We start from the raw sequence: 20559 nt of genomic DNA on the forward strand, positions 1-20559 counted from the left end.
TCTTCTCTTTTCTTAAAAAATGTATTAGTTAATATAAGATCATATGTTATCGCAAAATCTAATATAGTTTTCTCTTCCTCATTCCTCGTTCCAAACCCATAACTCTTATGTACTTTCTCATATTCCTCATTTTTCACTCCGACATGCACATTTAGATCACCTAATATTAAAATTATTTCATTTGGTGGAATATTTTGTAATATTTCATCTAAGGCCTCCCAAAACCTTGATTTAGTAACTTCGTCTAATCTTACTTGTGATGCATATACACTAATTATGTTCATAGTTTCTTTCGCCACTATTATCTTAAGGGTTATAATTCGATCCACTTTTCTAACTACTCCTACAACTTTATCCTTTAACAAACTATCTACAATAATACTCACTCCATTTCTTACTTTATTCTTTCCAATATACCATAACTTAAAACCCGAGTTCTTTATCATCTTTGCCTTCTCGCCTATCAATTTTGTCTCTTATACACACAAAATACTAATTCTTCTCTTAATCATCATATCTAATACCTCCATTGATTTATCAATGAGAGTTTCTATGTTTCATGTTTCAAATATTAGATTATTAGTTTTCCTATCATATTTGTTCTTATCCAACCTATGGCGTGAGAACTCTTGCCTATTTAATACTACACCCAAGTTCTCATGGAAATGTAGCGGTCTTTGTTGAGACGTTACAGTCAGACCCTGTAACGCGAACTCTTGCATATTTAGCACTACACTCGAGTTCAGGAGATATAGCGGTCCTTGCCGAGACGTTACAGTCGGACCCTGCAACGCGTTCCTTCCGGGGAACAACCTAACATTAGCACAATAGTTTAATGAATTCATTCATTGAATATTTGCCATAGTTTGACGCTGGCTGGTAACCTAACGCAACCCTTCTTTTTTATCCGGGCTTGAGACCGATCATGATCGATCGCCATGGGCGGAATTCTTATTCAACTAACTAAATAGAATAATTTTATCTTTATTTTTAAATTTTAATTGATTAAATAACTGACTTTTAAATAACTGACTATTAAATAACTGACTTACTTATGTTATCATTAATGGAGAAATACAATAGTAAATCTATTTGACTAGTCAATTGATTAGTTAATTAAAGATTGAAATAGTCGATTAAACTGATTAATGATATTAGGTTTATATAGAAGACAGGATTTTAGTCAACTCAAGTTTTTATCGTCTTCTTTGTTTTATCCATTTCTGATGTTCCGATGAGTATAAAGATACGGATGAAAATAAGATCGGGATGAATATACTAAATAGAGATGAGTTAAGGATATGAAATCCGTTACCATCCTTGTTGCTGACCGTAGCCCTCGTCACTGACGACTACTCGCCAAAGCTTCGGCTCCGAAAAGAACGCGTCAGGTCCCACATCGCAGTCACGTGGCACGCCGACTCGTCACGTTTTATGAAGTCGCTAAAGTAATATGCCCAAACAAAAGTAGTTAAATTACCCACCAGCCAAGAAAAGAACGCCCACCACCGCCACGCCACCTCTCCGTTTTCAGCGGCGAGAGTGAAACAAGGCAGGTGCCGAAATGGGCAACCGCGGCCGTCCCACCGCCGACGTGGCCAAGCGTGAGAAGAAGAAGAAGAAGAAGGGCCGCCCCTCCCTTCTCGATCTCCAGAAACGAAGCCTCCGCCAGCAGCAGCAGCAGAATAAGCCCAGCCCTAACCCTAACCCCAATCGTCAATTCCGTCAATCCTCCTCGCGCCGCGCCACCCGGAGAAATCCTAACCCCCCGCAGGAAGACCCTCGTCCGTCCCTGCCCCAGGGGGACGAGGATGAGAACGAGGGGAAGCGGGAGGAAGGCGGCGGCTCCGGCGCCAAGCGCAAGGAGAAGAAACTTAAATTCGCGCTCAACCTTCCCTCGCGCTCGGCTGGGTCCTCCTCTGACTCTGAAGGCCCCGAACCCAAGCGGAGCAAGACTAGTCATGGAGATCGTGACACAAAGGTTCGGACCTGTCCACTTCTGATCATGCCGTCGGCATTGCGGCGGGCGTATATTTTTTGGAGCGTGCAGATTCATGAGTAGTGAGGTTTGGGAAGTGGACTGTAGACTGTAGCGGGTTTCTCGGAGTCAGTCTCTGATTTATAGGGGTTTTCCTTATTTAAATATAAATGGAGGTGATTTTGGGAGGTTGATACGGTAGCAGCGGCTATGGATCGGGAATATTTTGCATGTTTGTCGGGTCGAATTTGCTTCTTGGGTTTCGTTCTCTTTTGATCTGTTTTCCTTCTTCAGTGGACTCCCAGAGACCCAGAGCACAAGAGCGAGGGCGAGAGAGAGTTGAATTTGAATAGGTCAACTCTCCAATCATTTATTCGGAAATCGAAGCAGCTGCTTTGTAGAAAATTTTCGTACAGAGACTTCCGTTATACCTTGATCCCGTTATTTCTTCATTTCATCAAAAAAAAAAAAAAAAAATACAGAAAAATCTGACCGCTGCATTGAAAAAAGCTTTTGCTTTTGCCTTCTCTCTGCTCGCTCTTCTCTCCTCCATATGGATTTGCGCTTTTATTACCTCCCAGCGATTATCTGATGGCCTGTGGTTGTATTTCGGCTCTAATTGTTCTCAATTTCGGTGATCATTGTCTTAAAATTATTTATATTTTGGTTTATTTGTTGTTCTTCAGGGCGAGAGCAATATTTTCCGGAAAGCGACCGACTCGATTCGAGGTCGGTGTTCATGCATTTATTCGTAGTTAGCGGTATGCGATCTATCGTAGATATTGAAAGAAAAAACAATCGATTTAATTGTTGCGAATAGCAGGAGGCCAAGCAGATTTGGGGCCCACGACGCCTTTGCCCGACCAAAAGTTGTTGGTTTTCATTCTCGATAGGCTACAGAAGTGCGTCTCCTGTTTTCTATCATGGAATCTCTATTGCGCTGTAATCTTAATTATGGCATTTTTTACTCTTCCGTTTTTACTCTGAATTATTATTTCGTCGTGCTTTATTCTTTCTTCAGGAAAGATACCTATGGTGTCTTCTCAGAGCCAGTAGATCCAGAAGAGGTGTTCTAAAGTTCACAAATCTGCTTATTCATATTTTCTTCTGTTCGTACATGATCTTTGATCACTAATGGTTACTAATAGTGTATCTGATATAATATAGCTTCCTGATTATCATGAAGTCATAGAGGAACCGATGGATTTTGGAACTGTGAGGATGAAATTGTTAGGCAGAGAATATAATAATCTGGAACAGTTTGAGGTTTGTAGAAGTTACTGGAGATTTTTTTCTTCTTTTTGATGAAGTATATAATTTAACCCGTATAATGAAGTTCCCGTTTCTTTGTTTTTTTCTCTTCACTAAGTTGGCTCTATTTATTTAATGGTTACTTTTGACTCTATCAATCAATGTTAATGTACTTTAACTTTTCTAACTTTATTTTTTGTGCGCCACATTCTTCTAACTCGGTGACTCTGATCAATGGAAAGGGAACAGTGTCCTCAAAGTTGAAAAAATATATTGGGAGCTTTTTTATGCACAGTGGACTCTGTTGCTAATTTGTATTTTCCTGCAAGGAAAATTATATTGATTTATCTTCTTGATTGGTATTACTGTTATGGTAATTGGATATTCTTTCTTAATCCACATTTATTTGTTTTATTAATGGAGTTGCGTTCTTTCTGGTTTATTCAAATTTTCCTGTCAATCCAGCTGAGGTAAGACATTCTTATCAATGTAGTGATCATAGGAATTGTCAAGTCTACTTCAGTTTTTCCTTTCCTCATCTAGGAGATACCTTATTTTCAGTGTGTTCTTGTTTTTCCCTCTTCCTCTTATCTCATTAACTTTTTCTTGTTTTTGAGTGGTTTCCATCCCTATCTATTCTGCTTGTTTCTTATCATTTATTTCTTACAAAATGAAATTAACCTTTTCAAAACACTATACTTTGTCCATATTTGCACATGATTACTAGAGAACATGGAGGATTATACTGAGGTTGTGGTGTTTTGGTGGAAAAGCAGAGTATGGTGAGATTGAGTTCTTAATCAAAATCTAGCTCTAGGCCAGAGCTGACATGACCTTTATGCGGGCCACTTGATTATGTTTGGACCATTAGATACTTCTATGTTCATCTGCGATAAATGATGTAGGTCTGATTATCTAGTTTTTAGTTTTACTATGACAAGTTTTTTCTTTTTGCTGTTGTCTCCAAGAATTTGTGAATTACCAGTGAAATTCATATCATTTTAGGTTTTTAAATCAAGCATTCCTTTCCAAAGAAATGTTATGCTTTTTGTATACCTTAACATTTAACACAATGGCTTTCAAGTTTCAAGGATTGGTGGATTATAGGTGAACTTATATCATACCAAGTTTTTAGATCAAGCTGTATACCTGAACTTCATGTTTCTGAGAAACTTTATGCTGTATACCTGAACTTCATGATCAGCACAATGACTTTCAAGTTTCACATTCATTAGTTTGTGGAGGTAAAGTAAATATTGATGTCTTAAAGTTTAAAGTAAAACAAACTTGAATGTTAGCTGCCAAAAATTAGTAAAAATATCACTTCGGCAAGGTTTATTCTCATTAGGGATATTTTTATCAAGTTGGTTTGTAACTTCCTTTTTGAGATCAATCTGGAAATCATTAATCAAATTCCTTTCTTGTTTATGATTCACGTGCTCTTGTAGGGGATGTCTAGATTATGGTTCTTTTTTGTTATTATCTGTTCATCATGTACACCGAGACATGTAAACTAATGAGCAATGGACCATTTAGTTAAAAATAAATGTGTGCGCTAGCATAATGATCCTTTTTCATCTTAAAGGTACACTTTGACTATGTATTTCCTTTGGTGCAAAGACTTGGGAAAGAAAGCATTCCAAGGAAAGAGTGCCCAACCCTCCCTTTCCCTCTATTACCTTGAATGGAAATTGTGGGAAAAAAGAAGCGAGACAATTTCTTCAGCTTTGGCAAAAAATAGTTTCTGTCCGGATCGAGTGAAAATCGCCTATTATGGCTAAAATGCCAACAATTTTAACAAAATAAATCAATTTTGAATTTTCAAGCTGTTTTTTTTTTTGTATTTTTTAGGTTATAAAAAATCAATTTCACAAAATAAAGTTCCTTTCTTTCCCCAATCCAAGGAAACAGAAATGGCTGAAAAGATTTATCTCTTTGTTTCCTTTCTTCAAGAAAAAAAAATGAGGGATCAATTTCCTTCCAATGCATCAACTATTCATGTTCAAGCTAAAAGGGTAGTCCAATGCATAAAGCTCCCACCAATGCATGGGTTCAGGGAAGGATCTATTATATGTGACCTTACCTTGCTTCGCAAGAGGCTAGTTCCGAGGCTCGAACCATGACCTCTAGGTCAGACGGCAACAATGTTACCGTTGTGCCAAAGCCCCTTCATGTTCAAGCTAAGAGTTTTCTTGTATAACAATCTTTCATGGTCTAAAGAAGTATGATTAAATAATTTTTCAGTCAATATTTTTGGGGATTCTTGGCATATTCTTCAAGTGCTAATGTTTGTAGGCGTCAATAATATATGGGTTGCAGAAAGGTTTATGCTATCCTTGATAATGCTTTCCTTTAAGAGATCTTTAGTTTGTTCAACTGAGTGCGTTCTTGGAATTCATGTGGTAGTTTGGAAGATTTGATAATTGTGAATTAAGGAGTAGATCATCTTATATTGAATAGCTCATAGTGATGGTAACTTGTTAGATAACTTAATGTCTTCGGCTATTAAAACTAACATCACTCCAAATCCTTCTATTTTTTCTCAAAATGAGATTGTGAAAGGACTAACTCATAGACAGTTGTCTTTGTTTAGAGTTTAGGCTTTGATTTGTCTATCTTGTATAAGATGGTGTTTTGTCTATTGTACCTAAGAATATAAATATTTAGTCATTTTAGTGAGTTATAGACAAATCATAGAGTTAGGGCCTACTAACGAAGACATAGGTGACATCCATGGGAAGGATGTCTCATTGTTTATTGTTTGTGTAGGGGTGAAATATCTCTTTGTAACGGAAAGGGTTAATTAATTGACCCATCACAATCTATTTGTCTGTTTATTTTTTTTAGGTTCTTGTTTGGGTCATATGTATAGTCCCGTCTGAATGTATTCCGAGTACTCCGGGAGACAGTATGTACTTCAGGGATTACTATATCAAATAGTTGTTTGAGGCATAGGTCCTCTAATTCTGAATAACACAAAGGATACTGAATTGGTTTTCATAAAAAAAACCCCACTAATGTAATGCTGGACGATAAGTCGATATTAGGGTTCAATGCCTTTTAAATATCCAAGGATATGAACTCACACTACATGCTTTCCTTGATAGTGGAGCCAATAATTCTACTATTGACGAAGCCACACTTTTAACTTGTTTACCAGCCAATTTGATTAAGCAAACCAATAACCCATTGGTTAGCACTCAATTTGATGGTCAGAAACTTACTTGTGATAGGTATGTTACAAACGTACACTTATGTTTTTCTACTAACTGTGGTATGTTTAGTGCTCCACTTTCTCAGTTATGGGTTAGACCTCTCCCCCATAAACATATTCGTCTTATTTTGGGACTTAACTTCCTTGTCCTCCCCTGACCGCGCTTTATTTCTCACCAAGGACTATGCAGTGTTCTTATCCACACCTATCATAGCCTCCATATTCTCTGAATATCCCTTAGAAGTTAACACTGGTAAGCATGGTGATGCCCAACTATTTGCAAGCTTACACGTCTCTGATTTACCTTCTACTTCCTCAGCAAAAACATGTCACTGTAAGTCAGGAAATTACTTTCACTTGGCTGTACTAGCCTAACAATAATAAATGATGAGTAAGACTATGACTTAGAACAGGATAATGAGATACCAAGTACCAACTAATCTGGTTAATCCTACTTATTTACTTAATCTAGTCATAACACAAGACTTAGACGCTATAATTTCTAGGCTGGAAAAATTAGAAATCATAGGGGAAAATCCTACAAAATAAAAGATAAGATGTACTGTGAGTTAAAAATCATAAACACCGATCTTACAATCAAGGCGCAAGATGTTAGATACACAAACTGGGAAGCTGAAGAATGTGCAATGCACATCAAACAGCTATTAGATCTTGGAGCCATACAACAGTCTACTGCTAGACACAGACGTCCCACCTTTATTGTCAACAAAGGATCTGAATAAAAGAGAGGACAGTGAAATGTTCTTCCTTTTGTAGGTATGATCAATCATCATAATGCATATTATGTTTAGGTGAGATATGTGAGTGTTTCTTGAATAATCTAATATTTTTTTCTCCTACAATATCTTTTTGTTGCTTGGTAATATGTTCTTTAATTTCTCTAGATTGTCTACGGTAGTCCTTAGGGCTTTAAGTTCATCCTCACGCTGTTATATTTTGAATCAAGGTAATCTATATTCTCAAAGTTGTATTTCTTTATCATGTTTACACAAGAGGTAATAAGTAATGAAATTTATAAAATAAATAAGCACAGTAATGTTGAACTAGGTAACAAAATGTTGAACCAGGTAACACCGGCGATCGGCTAAGCAAGCACAGTAATGAAATCATTGTAGGTGGTTTCAAGGACATTTATTCTTTATCAAAGGATGGCAAGAACATAACTTTGGCTCCTCTTAGCCCACATCAAATTGACAGAAGCTAGTCCAATGGAGAAATTAAGAATGACCTTTTCTCGAGCAAGGCACTGATTTAAAGGGTCATTTGTTTCAGAAATCAGTGTTTGCTTTGCTAGTGATTGAAAGAGACTTGAATATGAACTGCTCTATCTTCCCCAAGCAAATCTGTCAATACTTTTAGGCATATTTTCCTTAAAGAGTTGCCACCTCAACTACCTGTTATAGGGGGGAATAGAATACCAAATTGATTTTATTCAGGTTGCTACCTTTTCATATAGATCAACTTATAGGTACAATCTTAGACTAGGTAGGAGAGCTCCAAAGGCAAGTAGATGAGCTTATTGTAGATATTTGTTAATTGATGAGTCCATATTTAGTGCTTTTCCTTCTTGTTTCAGAAAAAGATCTATGTGCATGGTAGACAACTGGGCTATCAACTCAGTAACGTTAAGAGTATTACTATCCTTTTCCAAGGCTGAATTTCCTTCTTGATGAGCTACAAGGTGCCAAAATTTTCTCCAAGATAGATATAAAGAGTGTTATCCTCAGATCCACATGGAGGGAGATGAATGGAAGGTATTTTCAAAACAAAATGTGACCTTTATAATGGATGGTAAAGCCTTTTGGTTTTTCTGATGCTTCTAATCTATTATGAGGCTAATGAATCATTTCTTGAAAAGGTTCCTTAGCAATTTTATCATTTTGTAGTTTGATGATATCTTAGCGTGCATCAAAGCATCTTCAGAAAGTATTTGATGTGCTATGGTGGGAAAAATTGTATGAAAACCTAAAATGTTCTATTTCTTTCAAGATTCAGATCAGTTTTCTTCGTAGAAGACCGTTACTAACCAAGAATGGCCTAGCCCCATGGTAGTCAAGGTTGCAATCCAGATTTGAGGATGTTATGATTAAAATTGACATAAACAATAGAAATCCCAAGTAGAATCTAAATTAGGATAGGATCCTATTAACCTATATGTTTGTTACAGTTTCTATAAAGAATTTCAGCCCATAACAACTGTTGATGTGATTGTAGCAAAAGATAATTACACTTACCCCAAGCACCCCTCACAACCCGTCCCGGGTTATGTGAAGGAGGTAAACCACGGAGTCAGCTTATAGCCAACCGCTAAGTGGCCAGGAGCTGGGAGAAGTTTTTCCCCAGCAGGCGACCGCTAAATGGCTCACTTTGTTTCATGACATAAGATGGGTAATATTTCTCATGCTGCTGATTTATTTGTTGACATGATTATTAGGTTACATGGGATACCTAAATATTGTTTGAGATCGAGATGTAAATTTCCTTAGCTATTTTCGGAAAACCTTATGGAGAAAGCTAGGAATTGGGCTCTTGTTCACTACAATATGCCACCTCCAAATTGTTGGCTAACCTCAGGTAGTTAATTGGACTCAACAATACTACTTTAGATATTGTTGAAATAGAATTTTTTGAACTGGGATGGGCTACTGGGACATGTTGAAATTACTTGACCTATGAGTACTCATTTCACTACTGGGTGGACTCTATTTATGATAGCATATTATTTGAATCCTATTACCCATATTAATTTTACTCCATTTCTTGAGGGATATAATTTTTTTTTTATAGTAAATCAAGAACCTAGAAGGCAAAGAAACACTCGGAGGAGATTCATGCTCAGATCATGGAGAAGAATAAAGTTTGCGACAAGCAGAAAAAAAATACACAAAAAGCAAGTTCAATTTCCTAAACTTATTATGATTTCATTTGAGGAACAAAAGGTCTCCAAGCAAAAAGGAAGTTAAAATTAAGACCTAGAGCTGATGGTCCCTTCAATATATTAGTGAAGATTGGGAAATGTCTATAAATTGGAGCTTCTAGGACGACACTTACATCCTATGTTTAGGAAAAATTTAAGTCAATTGCTTACACATTATAATTAAGTATGAATCAACATAAAGACATGAAAAAAAGGAGTGTTAAGAGGGCATCCAAAATATATTAGAGAAACTTCTAGTTTTAAAAGTAACTTAGATTCAGACTCATTCCTTGGCTGATTAACTAATACTGAAGCCTACTTGATTGATATGACATGATGAACCACTAATGCAATTTGCTAAAATGATGTCTGAGAGAGTTGCTATGAAATTTTGACAGTGTTCAATGAAACTTAAAAGAGATAGGTGAGACACCTATCATGCACTGAACTGAACTAAGAATTAAAATGAAGTAGAATATGTCTCACAATTGTGAGAATAAATTGTTTACCAAGTGGATACTTTTTTTTGATGCAACGTCCTAATTTAATATGAGGACTTATGCATATTTAGTGACATTAGAGAAGAATTTGGATTAATTCTCAATATGTTTATCAACATAGGAAATGCAAAGAGAGGTGGTATTTTTAACTGATTTGATATAAGAGACATGAAATAAAGTAATAGAGTTCAAGAAAATATCTTAGATTTCCTGCATTTGTATGTGTAACCTGTAGGACTAAAAATTCAGCATCCCAACCTGTAGGGTAACGTCTTCACTGAGACCAATTTGCACTATTCATCTTGGATCATTTATCTAATAAGCAATGTTAGTTCTTGCACCATTCGATAGAACTAACCATAGGAGACTAGAAATCTATAACTGTAATCTTGAAATGACAGACTAATAAATTTATGTTGTGTTTCCTATAAAAGCATGGAAGGCATTTGGAAAATTGATATGCAGAAGGGCAATACTAAAGAAATGGTATGAGAAAAATTACTCTTGTGTACCTTTCTTAGAAGGGAGCCTTGGCGCAACGGTAAAGTTGTTGCCATGTGACCAAAAGGTCACGGGTCCGAATCCTGGAAACAGTCTCTTGCAAAAAGCAGGGTAAGACTGTGTACAATGGATCCTTCCCCGGGACCCTGCATGGTGGGAGCTTCATGTACCGGGCTGCCCTTTTTTGCGTACCTTTCTTACAAGGGTATAAAATAGTTGTAAATCATTTGTCTAATGAGCAATGTTAGTTCTTGCGCCATTTGATAGAACTAACCATAGGAGACTAGAAATCTATAACTGTAATCTTGAAATGATAGACTAGTAAATTTATGTTGTGTTTCCTATAAAAGAACGGAAGGCGTTGGGAAAATTGATTTGCAGAAAGGCAATACTAAAGAAATGTTATGAGAAAAATTACTCTGCACCCCTTTCTTACAAGGGGATAAAATAGTTGTAAAAATTAATTTGCTTGTTTTTTTTACTAATAAAGGAAAATGACATTTTCCAAACTATGCTACTAAAATGTTTTCTTATACTCTTGGAACCAACCTTAGATTTGGCAAATCTTCTTCAACGCCTCGATCTGCAATGTTTTCTTTAGAAAGATCCTTCATTGTGGGTCGTGTCGATTAGGCTCAACTTATTCTTCGGTTGCAAAAAGTTGGTCTCAATGACAGTAAACAAACACACATTAAGAAAAAAGGAAAGCCTAGGTGACAAGATGAGCTTATGGGAAAATACTTGATTCCAAGATGGTCTCAGTAGCATGCTAGAAGATCGAGATAGCAATGCAAGAGGAGTGTAGACATATTCTCTAGGGTTATAACAAATATTGAAAGGGTATTTTGGCCCCTACAAGTTACTTTGGCACTAGTGCCTTTTCTTTTAGTTTGATTCACGCAGAAGGGGATTGAGGGGTTTAATAGAAAAAAATAATTCCCTTGTATCTCTTTTCCTCCAATAATTTCTGCTTAAGGAAACTGAACGTGTGGCCTGCTCACACTTTCCTAAAATTTTTCTCTCTTCCCCTAACATTTTCATGTATGAAATTTAATGTTTTTATTGTCATAGTGACGGTGAGATAGCATCTAAATGTTCAAATCATACATTAGCAATAAAGCTTAAGCATAAAGAAAACTGTGAGAATCTAGAAGAAATGGGTAACCTTTTAGATAAAAATCAGGAAAAGACAGAGAGGAATAATTTTTTTTTGGGTTTCACATGATGTGTTTTATCTAAATCCAAACTTGATGGTACATGGAAACACACCCATTATTCTCTACACATTAGTGAGGCGTGAGGGTAAAACTTAGAACGTTTTATATGATAAAGTGTTATAATGCTCTCCACTGAACCTATCAATATGTGTAGTCATCTCTGACGAATCAATCAAGCTAAAAGCGATTGCTAATCACCTCAATCCATGAGTGATGTCTGATCCTGTACTTCTGTCTATGTCTCAGTGTGAGAAGAAGAAAAGAAATAGGTTAATGAGAGTGCATTCAATTGCCTATCTACGTGATGTAACTGAGCATAAATATTTTCCTGCATAACTCTAATGGATTTATAGACATTTATGACTTTGTAATTCAATGCTCCAATTGACCTCGACTGACCTTAACAAAAGTAGCATAGGACGTGACCTTTCTCATTTAATTTCTCCATGGTGATAATCTTGAACCAAGAAGACTTGGAGCAATTTCAGGGTAAGAGAGTGGTGGTGGAGTCTCAGAACATGTTATTCATTGGGATTTAAGGTAGCCTCTAGAGTAAATTGACATTGGTGCTGATTGCTTTGTTAGATGAGGTCCTGATCAATTGAATACTTTGTTATGGACTCCAAATGAACCCAACAATGGACATTGGTGTTGTCATGACATTTCTGTTTTTGAATGGCTAAAAAATGCCAAAGGATCACCTGTGCCTGAGGAAGATGGGAAGTTGACAATCTCCAAGTGGAGATTGATATTCAGTAACAAGTTGTTTGCATTGAACACGCCGCTGAAGTAATATGCCTACATGTAGAAGTGGCAACAATCTCAGAAGAGGTGGTATTCATTGTTCTAAAACTTATGAGAACTGAGAACCTGCATCAGTATCAGACATTTCAAGCAGAGAAATCACTTGGAGAGGAAATCAATGAATGGTTGCATGCATGGGTTATGATCACAAGAATTTCTCATTTGAGGTAATGTCGAGAGATCTCCTAAGACTTTGATACCATACAGAATAATGGGAAAAAGGCTTAGCTGCCAAGTAGTGACTTCTACCTATATATATATATATATATCAAATTAAGGATATTTATAGGTAAGCCATTGATATCTATAGTTACAAGAAGGTCCTTAACAGGGTCTCTGAGAAAGATATACCGCCTTTATACTTCCTTAGCTTTAGAGATCTGTAATTAATTTCTGCTACATACATAAACTTGTTGCCCTTAAGATGAACCCGTCTCAAGAATTGTGAGATTTGAAGTGCTTAAATTCATCCAAGGTTTCAAGGAAGCAACTTGGCATGCGAGGTTGAAGGTGAGATTTTCTAACCATTTTTGACTATATCAAGAGGTTGGAAACTGGTTGCAAGGAAAACCACCTCATGATATGCTACAAAGCGACAATCCCATCTTCCATCTTCCATATCACCAATTTGACAATTTAGTAATCTTAAAATTTTGCCTCTATAGAAGTGGTTTTTGTATTATTGTTCACTTGGTTACCTTGGTACTAACTTTTTCTTTTTATAGTGACATCATAAATATCTCATAATGGTTTGCGTAGCAGTATTTACCACTCTTAGGGTCAACCAATCCTTGCTAGGTTCATCTAATACTTATGAAGAATACATATCAACTAATTTTGCAGTAATTATTGACAATAACTGGCCAATTCAGGCCAATCAAATCTGATGATCCATGTCCTGATTTTGCCATGTCAATATCCTAATTCTTATTTCAACTCTGCTTAAGTTCCAGAATCATGGAATGTTGCAAGTATTCACGCTATTGCATTTCTAACAGCATGATAATCTGCTCTTGTTTTTATCTTAGCATTCCTGTCATGCACATCTTTATGTTAACTGGAATTCACTCTTAAGCATACTTATCACACATTTGTTATGCTCAAGTATGATGGCAATCAAAGGCCAACTAGGCAATTGATTGATCCATGCTATAGTGAGCCTTTTCCTATGGAATGCATAGAGCTCATTTTCAGTGATCTATGATGCTTATGTTTGTGCAAATGAAATAGAAAAAATGCATATTTTTATCCTAACCGGGGTTCATTTTTAAGTTTATTTGATTGGAGATTTGCTATACTTGAGAATGATGACAATAGAAGGCCAATCAGGCAATTGATTAATGCATGCTATAGTTAGTCTTTTCCTACGAAGGGCATTGAGCTCATTTTCACAGTCTATAATGCCTATGGCCGTGCAAATGAATTGGAAAAAAATGCATATTTTTTTATGCTATTCTGCATTCATTTTAAGTATACTTGATTGGAGATTTGCTTTGCTTAAGCATGATGACAATTGAAGGCCAGTTAAGAGATTGATTCATGATATAGTGTGGCTTTTCCTATGGGAGGCATAGGGCTAATTTTAACTTATCTATAATGCCTATGGGTGTGCAAATGAATTGGAAAAATGCATTTTTTTTCTTCTTATTATCTAGGGTTGATCTTAAGTATACTTGATTGGAGATTTGCTTTGCGTAAGTATGAGAAAATTGAAGGTGAAGTAGGCAATTGATTTATCCATGCCATGGTGAGCCTTTTCTTATGAAGGGTATGTAACTCATTTGCATTGATATTTGATGTTTATGGGTGTGCAAATTAACTAGGGAAAACAAATCAAACTCAACTAGACAATAATTCAAGGCTTATTTAGTTTAATTAATTTGTGGTTTCAACTGTCAATTGCTATATTTAGCATGACCAAATGTATTATTCTAGCAGTTGATTGATATCAATATTGTGTTGCCCATGCCAATACAGGGTACTGAGTGACTTATGCTTCCATTTTATTTACAAATAACGGAGAGGATATGAAATACTACAAAAAAAACAAAAAAAAAGGAGGGGAGGAGAGGAAATATCAATACAAGACTAGTACCATTAAAAAGGAGTGACAATGGAATCAAGATATATTTATGGCCTAGACCTTTTTGATTCAATTCCAATTGTGCTAGACCAATTTTAACCGGTAGTGGTTAACTGCAATATTATAGACATAGTTATTTAAGGCGTGAAGTGTCCAAAAGCATATAGGTGTTGTGGGGCTTGAGGCGCTAGATGCAAGGTGAGACACACGCTTTACTAAGACACGTTGGGTGTGAATTTTTTCAATTCAAACATATATTTGGAATTTCTGTCAAAATATTTCGCTAACAAAATTTAAATATTTCACAAACTATTAAACAATAATGTAAATATAAAATTCACTAACATTCAAATATTGAAATAGTTTACCTTCATAATCAAAATCAAACTTCAAATATTAAATCATCAAAATCTTCATCATCTTACTCAATCATATGATTATCATCATCACCAGATGTTTCATATTTGTATTGAATCTTATTGGTTTTGCCATTTTACCTCTCCTGCCAACCAACTTTATTTCAAAGAACAACACTACTATGGTGTTGATTTTCAAAATACAACATCAAAATGGTGTTAATTTTTGGAAATCAGCATTAAAGTGGTTATGATTTCTAAAAATCAGCATCATAGTGATGTTGATTTCAACCGCCACGGTGCTGATTTTGAAAATCAGCATCACAAAGAAAATCAATGAAATAAGTCGGAAGGGAGGAGAGGTTGATGCTGATTTTTTGAAGAGAGAGGAAGAGTCATGCAAAGAGAAAAGCAGTGAAATAAGTTTGCAAGGGACTAAGACAGTTGATGTTCATTTTCTACGGCAGAGGAAGAGTCATGCAAGAAAAATGTGTCGCATGCATGCAAGTTAATGCAACCTAATTAATTTAAAGGGTAATTAAAGGTATGGATTAGGCTTAAAAAAAATATTTAAAACTTCAATAAGGCAAGGAAAATTGCTCCTTAAGTGCGCCTTAACCTCTCAAAAGGTGCGCGATTAAGCACACTTCATTCAAGTATTGCGCCTGGTCACTGCTTAGATGCAAATGGCGCGCCTAGCTGTGCCTAGGCGCAGCCAGGCTCGCACTTTTTACAACTATGATAGACATGTGGAGAAACTAGTTTCAATATCATAGATTCTAAGAGCATTATTTAATCAAGCTCTTAAAAAGAAATTAGGAGGTTGATCTCTAGTATGTTTCAAAAACCAATGCTATTATTTGGCGTGTGACACTCATTTTGATATTATGATGATTATTATGAGGATGATCTCTTGGATGTTTCAGGAATGAATGCTTTTATTCGATGTGTGACATTTATTTTGATATTTAAGTAGTGATCATGAGTTGAGATGTTTGTCATATTATAGTAATTTTGTGTTTTTTTCCTTTTCAATTACTATAGACTGATATTTTGAGCTAAATAAGCTAAGCGGGTGTTATAGGATTAAAACTCACGAGTTGATCTCATCACAATTTGAAGTGTATCATGCTGAATTCCAGCATGATGTGGTATTGAAACTGTACTGTCCTATTTTGAGACGTAAACTGTGGCATAAAATGATACTACACCTTGAACTAAACCACTTTAAGCAGTCTAAACATGGTATAATTATCTTTTATGAAGATGCTAAATATTAGTCCACAATCATTAATAAATTTGCATTCTAAATGTACTTATTTACCATGAATAATGCATATTCTGTTAGAATTATTTTTCTGTCGAAACAAAACTAAACCAATAAACTTCAATTGATTTTTAGTTTGTTTTTTTTTTTTGTTCAGATACCAAACTCTTTGTAGTTTGTACTTTGTCCAAAACCAAGTACCAAGTGACACTAATGCCATAATGCTTCCTGTTATTAGTGAAATAAATGGAATAATTGATGCTAGGTACATTAGGACTTGTGTTCATGGAATACTAAATTAACAACTGTCTAGTCTGTAGTGACAGACTTTGCATCTGCTTTCTTATTGTTAAATATGATTATGAACTTGTTGGCCTTATATTGTGGAGCGACCCCCTCTGATGCCTTTGTCAATAGAACTCTATAAGGGTCTATACATCCCTGTTGACATGGGGCTAGGCATATAGGGTCAGCCTTTAGGAGAAATGTGATTCAAGTATCTTTCATTTCTGTGGTGTTAAGCCTTTTGGCATTTTTATAGGACTTCCATAGATGCTTACCTAGATGTGGATGAAGTGGCAACATTGATGTCTTACTCTAGAAAGCTGTACCAATTCGATACATGATTTAATTTGGAAGTGGATTTATTGTGAAATTTGGAGGAATATGTTTTTTTTTTTGGTGCTGGAGTATACATACTTTACAAACTCTGAATTAATTGAGTTGTGAATTTTTCTGATAGTCATCCTTATGTGTGATTAATAGATGAATTTTTTAAGTTTGCTTGTAGATAATGTCATTTATAGTTTTAGCTTCCAATTTACATTTTCATGCCCTCAAGAGTGAATGGTGTCCATCTTTTCATGTATATTTTCAGAATGATGTTTACTTAATCAGCTCAAATGCCATGCGCTATAATGCACCAGACACTATCTATTTTAGACAGGTATAAACACAATTTATTTTATTCAGTTCAAATGGAATCCATGAGATGCCAATAATTATTAAATAAAGTGATTGATATTTGCAGGCAAGAGTGATTCAAGAGCTTGCTAAAAAGAATTTTGAGAACTTAAGGCATGAAAGTGATGATAATGAACCTGAAGCAAAGACAGTCATTAGGAGAGGCAGACCACCAAGCAAAAACAAAAAGGTTGGACAACCTCCTGCTCTATGTGCTGTGCGAGGCTTGTCATCTGACGCAACAGTTGCAAATGCTTGGGATGGTACTAAGCTACCTAATCTAGCAAAAGACTTTTCAAGAAATGGAGTGTTATGCGACAACCTTGGCGTAGGAAATACACCCTTCAGGGCTTTATATGGTGGTCTTGGTTCTAGTACATTTGGATGGATTCCTCAGCAAAATGCAAATAGAGAGGATGAATCCTTAGGTTGTTGAAGAAGTATTCACAACTAACTTTTCATTCTATTACAATGAAGTTATTGTTTTAATGTTTCCTAAAACGATTCATTTAAATAGTCTCTGTTGGCCTTTGCATCTTTTTTAGGATCTGCACTTAGAGGAGTTTCAAGAGTTGGGAAGAAACTGACTATCTTTGAGGAGAACCGTCGTGATACTCATAAGCAGTCTTCTATTTTTAGCTGTATACACAAATCTCCAATCTCTACTACTTTTGATGTGGTTAGGAAGCAACTTGTACCAGTAAGTATTATTAATTATTTTATTTAAAAGATTACTAGTTTCTTTCCATTAATTAACAAGTTATAAGCTGTGACCTAGGTTAGTATGACCTTCTGTATTTTAGTGTGAGCTAACCAATAGCGTTATGTATGTTGTGCCTCATTTCAAATTATGTCTTGTCAGGTTCAAAAGAAAAATATGTTTACTTAGCCATAATTGATGTGGCATCTTAACTTGAAAGCCATGGGCTAACGAGAGGATTTACGAACCTTAATGAGTCTTTTAGAATCTAGATTACTACTATCATTAACTTGAATTTTAGAATTTGAGCTTGTTGCTAATTGCCCATTAAGTTTGTTTGTCATTCATTATTATTATTTAGCCTGAATTGAATAATTGGCATTGGAAAGCACGGTATTAGATTTCACAAGGTGAATTTTAAGTAGTAAAGCATGACTTGTGGTGGTAAAGGCAGTTGCGGGCCTCATTCTTGATTATTTTTTGGGTTAAAATTGAGTCCTGAAGATGTCTGCCTGTGGAGAATTGACAACCTACCATATCCCACATTTTATGTTTGAGTTATCGAGGGGCTTTATAGTTCCTAAATGAGTCCACGACAGATTTCCACCAATATTTTGGACCAATGGTTCATGTCTCATAGTAAATGTGTAAATTTTAGTTTCCTAGAGTTGAATGGTTTTATATCCTTTTACAAATTTTCATGTGGTTTTCTCTTTTACCGAATCGCTCTCAATCTCATGAAAGTATACTATCCATACAAATTTTTTTGGAGACAGATTTTCCAAATTGTCTGGCATTACCATATTAGGTTTCTTATGGTTGCTCCTCTTCTTTATGTTGTTGGATCAGGTTGGTCTTCATTTGGAATTTGCATATGCAAGAAGCTTGGCTCGTTTTGCTGCAAAGCTTGGCCCAATTGGCTGGGTCCTGGCAGCCAAAAGGATTCAAATGGTATTGCCTCCTGGAACTAAGTTTGGTCCTGGCTGGGTTGTAGAAAATGGATCTACACATAACCCTAAATCACCTATGGTGGTTTCATCTTCCAATCCCCTAGAAGATCCTGGAATGTCTGGCAATACATCTACAATTGACAAATACCATGTGAGCCAGGAAATACCTCCACATGATTCAGTCACTGAGGAAGGACATATCAACAGATCGATCCAGCCTGCGTCCTCTGGTTCTTCAGAAGATCCATTGCCTGTCAGAGGCCCAAATGGCTCTATTTCTTTGGTGAACAATTGCAGCACTAAGACAATTCCGTCAAAGGTTCTTCGGCAAAATCAAAACCCAAAAATGCAACCCATCATCAATGGGTTAAATTCTGTGTGTGATGTTAACTCGGTTTCTGAATTTGGTAAGATGGCAAGACCAACAGGTATTCTGTCTGGTCAATTTGACTCAGGTGAACTTGTAAAGAATGCAAATGTGGCCCATGCTCAAGATTTTGACATGCTTCCAAAGTCCAGCAGCAACAACTTGACACACACAAGCGCAGGAAGGCAACCATCAACGGATGATTCAATCAAGACAAATTCTAGCAGCTCGTTGCCAGATCCTGGCAAAGGCTCAAAGTGTTCCCTTCAGGGTGTGACGGTGCTGCCCAAGTTAGACTCTTCCCCTCCTGATCTTAATGTTGGATTCCAACCACCTGGATAGCTTCAGGTGTAGTAGTTGATTCAAAACAGCCGGATTTAGCCTTGCAGCTTTGAGGGTAAATTATTTCTTCAAATGACACCCAAAAGATTTATTATCGTAGTTGCTACAAAGATATATGAGGATAGTGAAGCATTATGATTCACCACATGCTGTTGTAACTGCTAAAATTGGTTGTACAGATTAATTAGTATTACTAATTAGTCAAAAAAAATCTATAAAGATGAGCTAACCCCCTTATGTAACGCTTCATCGTATCATTTTGGTTTATAACTGTGGCCTTCTTTGTATCATTTTAGGTACACATTAAAGGAGTGCGGTTTTGTTTTAGGTACAAATTATGGTCATAATTGTTATAATTGTATTAAATCATGATAAATTGAATGATTTTGATTAAGTTTGAATAAAGTTGTTAAAATGTATTTTGATATAAAAGTATCCTATGCTATAATGTTTACTAAGAGCAATTTTGTCATAATCATAGTTGCTATAACTTGTTTCAAGTTGTAGTAATTATGATCATAATTGGTATAAGTTAGACCTAAAGCGATTTATATCAAATTAGAGCAATTTTAATTAAGTTTGAGTAATTTTGATCAATCTGGCAGAGTATTTTGATATAATAATACTCTATTTATAATAATTTTGATCAAGTTGAAATAAAAAATTAAATTAATTTACTTTAACATGTTATAATAGTAACGATCATAGTTACCATATATAACAACTATAGTCGTCATAACTATTATAAGAATGGTGGAATAAAAGTATTTTTGGAATGAAATTATTCAAAATATTGGAAAAAATCACAATTATAATCTTTATCTACTGATTAGTAGGTAGAGTCTCCTCAGAATAAAAAAATCAGCATAAAATATTAAAAAAAACAAAAAGGAATCTAATGGTTGAGATAACATCATGCGGGATATAATATCTCGCATCGATTCCTCACATGAACTTTTAATTCTACTTTCTCCACCTTCAACTCTTGCACATCAACCAACTGGGACGATTGCATTGTTGCTCTTTGAGCTTTGAAGTGATGCAGCTTATGTTCGTATGAAGTAAAGTTGCATGAAAAAAGATTCTTCGATATTTAAAAAGGGTAGAAAAAAGACTATATGAAATTGG

At 35.7% G+C, this 20559-nt stretch overlaps 1 protein-coding gene across 2 annotated transcripts; it reads left to right on the top strand.

Annotated features, from left to right (window-relative positions):
* The first annotated feature begins 1484 nt into the window (after positions 1-1484).
* On the top strand, positions 1485-19746 carry LOC121985581. Of its 2 annotated transcripts, XM_042539135.1 has the most exons (9): positions 1485-1981; positions 2665-2707; positions 2802-2880; positions 3000-3045; positions 3146-3244; positions 16987-17055; positions 17140-17500; positions 17618-17772; positions 18622-19745. In XM_042539135.1, exons 1-9 carry the CDS (start codon positions 1565-1567, stop codon positions 19429-19431), a joined length of 2079 nt encoding a protein of 692 aa, XP_042395069.1. In that variant the 5' UTR covers positions 1485-1564; the 3' UTR covers positions 19432-19745. The 2 variants fall into 2 exon arrangements, with proteins under 2 accessions (XP_042395069.1, XP_042395078.1); XM_042539144.1 differs by lacking the exon at positions 3146-3244 and having other exon boundaries at positions 18622-19746.
* Positions 19747-20559: the final 813 nt, after the last annotated feature.

The sequence above is a fragment of the Zingiber officinale genome, chromosome 1B (genome assembly GCF_018446385.1).
Source record: "Zingiber officinale cultivar Zhangliang chromosome 1B, Zo_v1.1, whole genome shotgun sequence".
Classification (NCBI taxonomy): domain Eukaryota; kingdom Viridiplantae; phylum Streptophyta; class Magnoliopsida; order Zingiberales; family Zingiberaceae; genus Zingiber; species Zingiber officinale.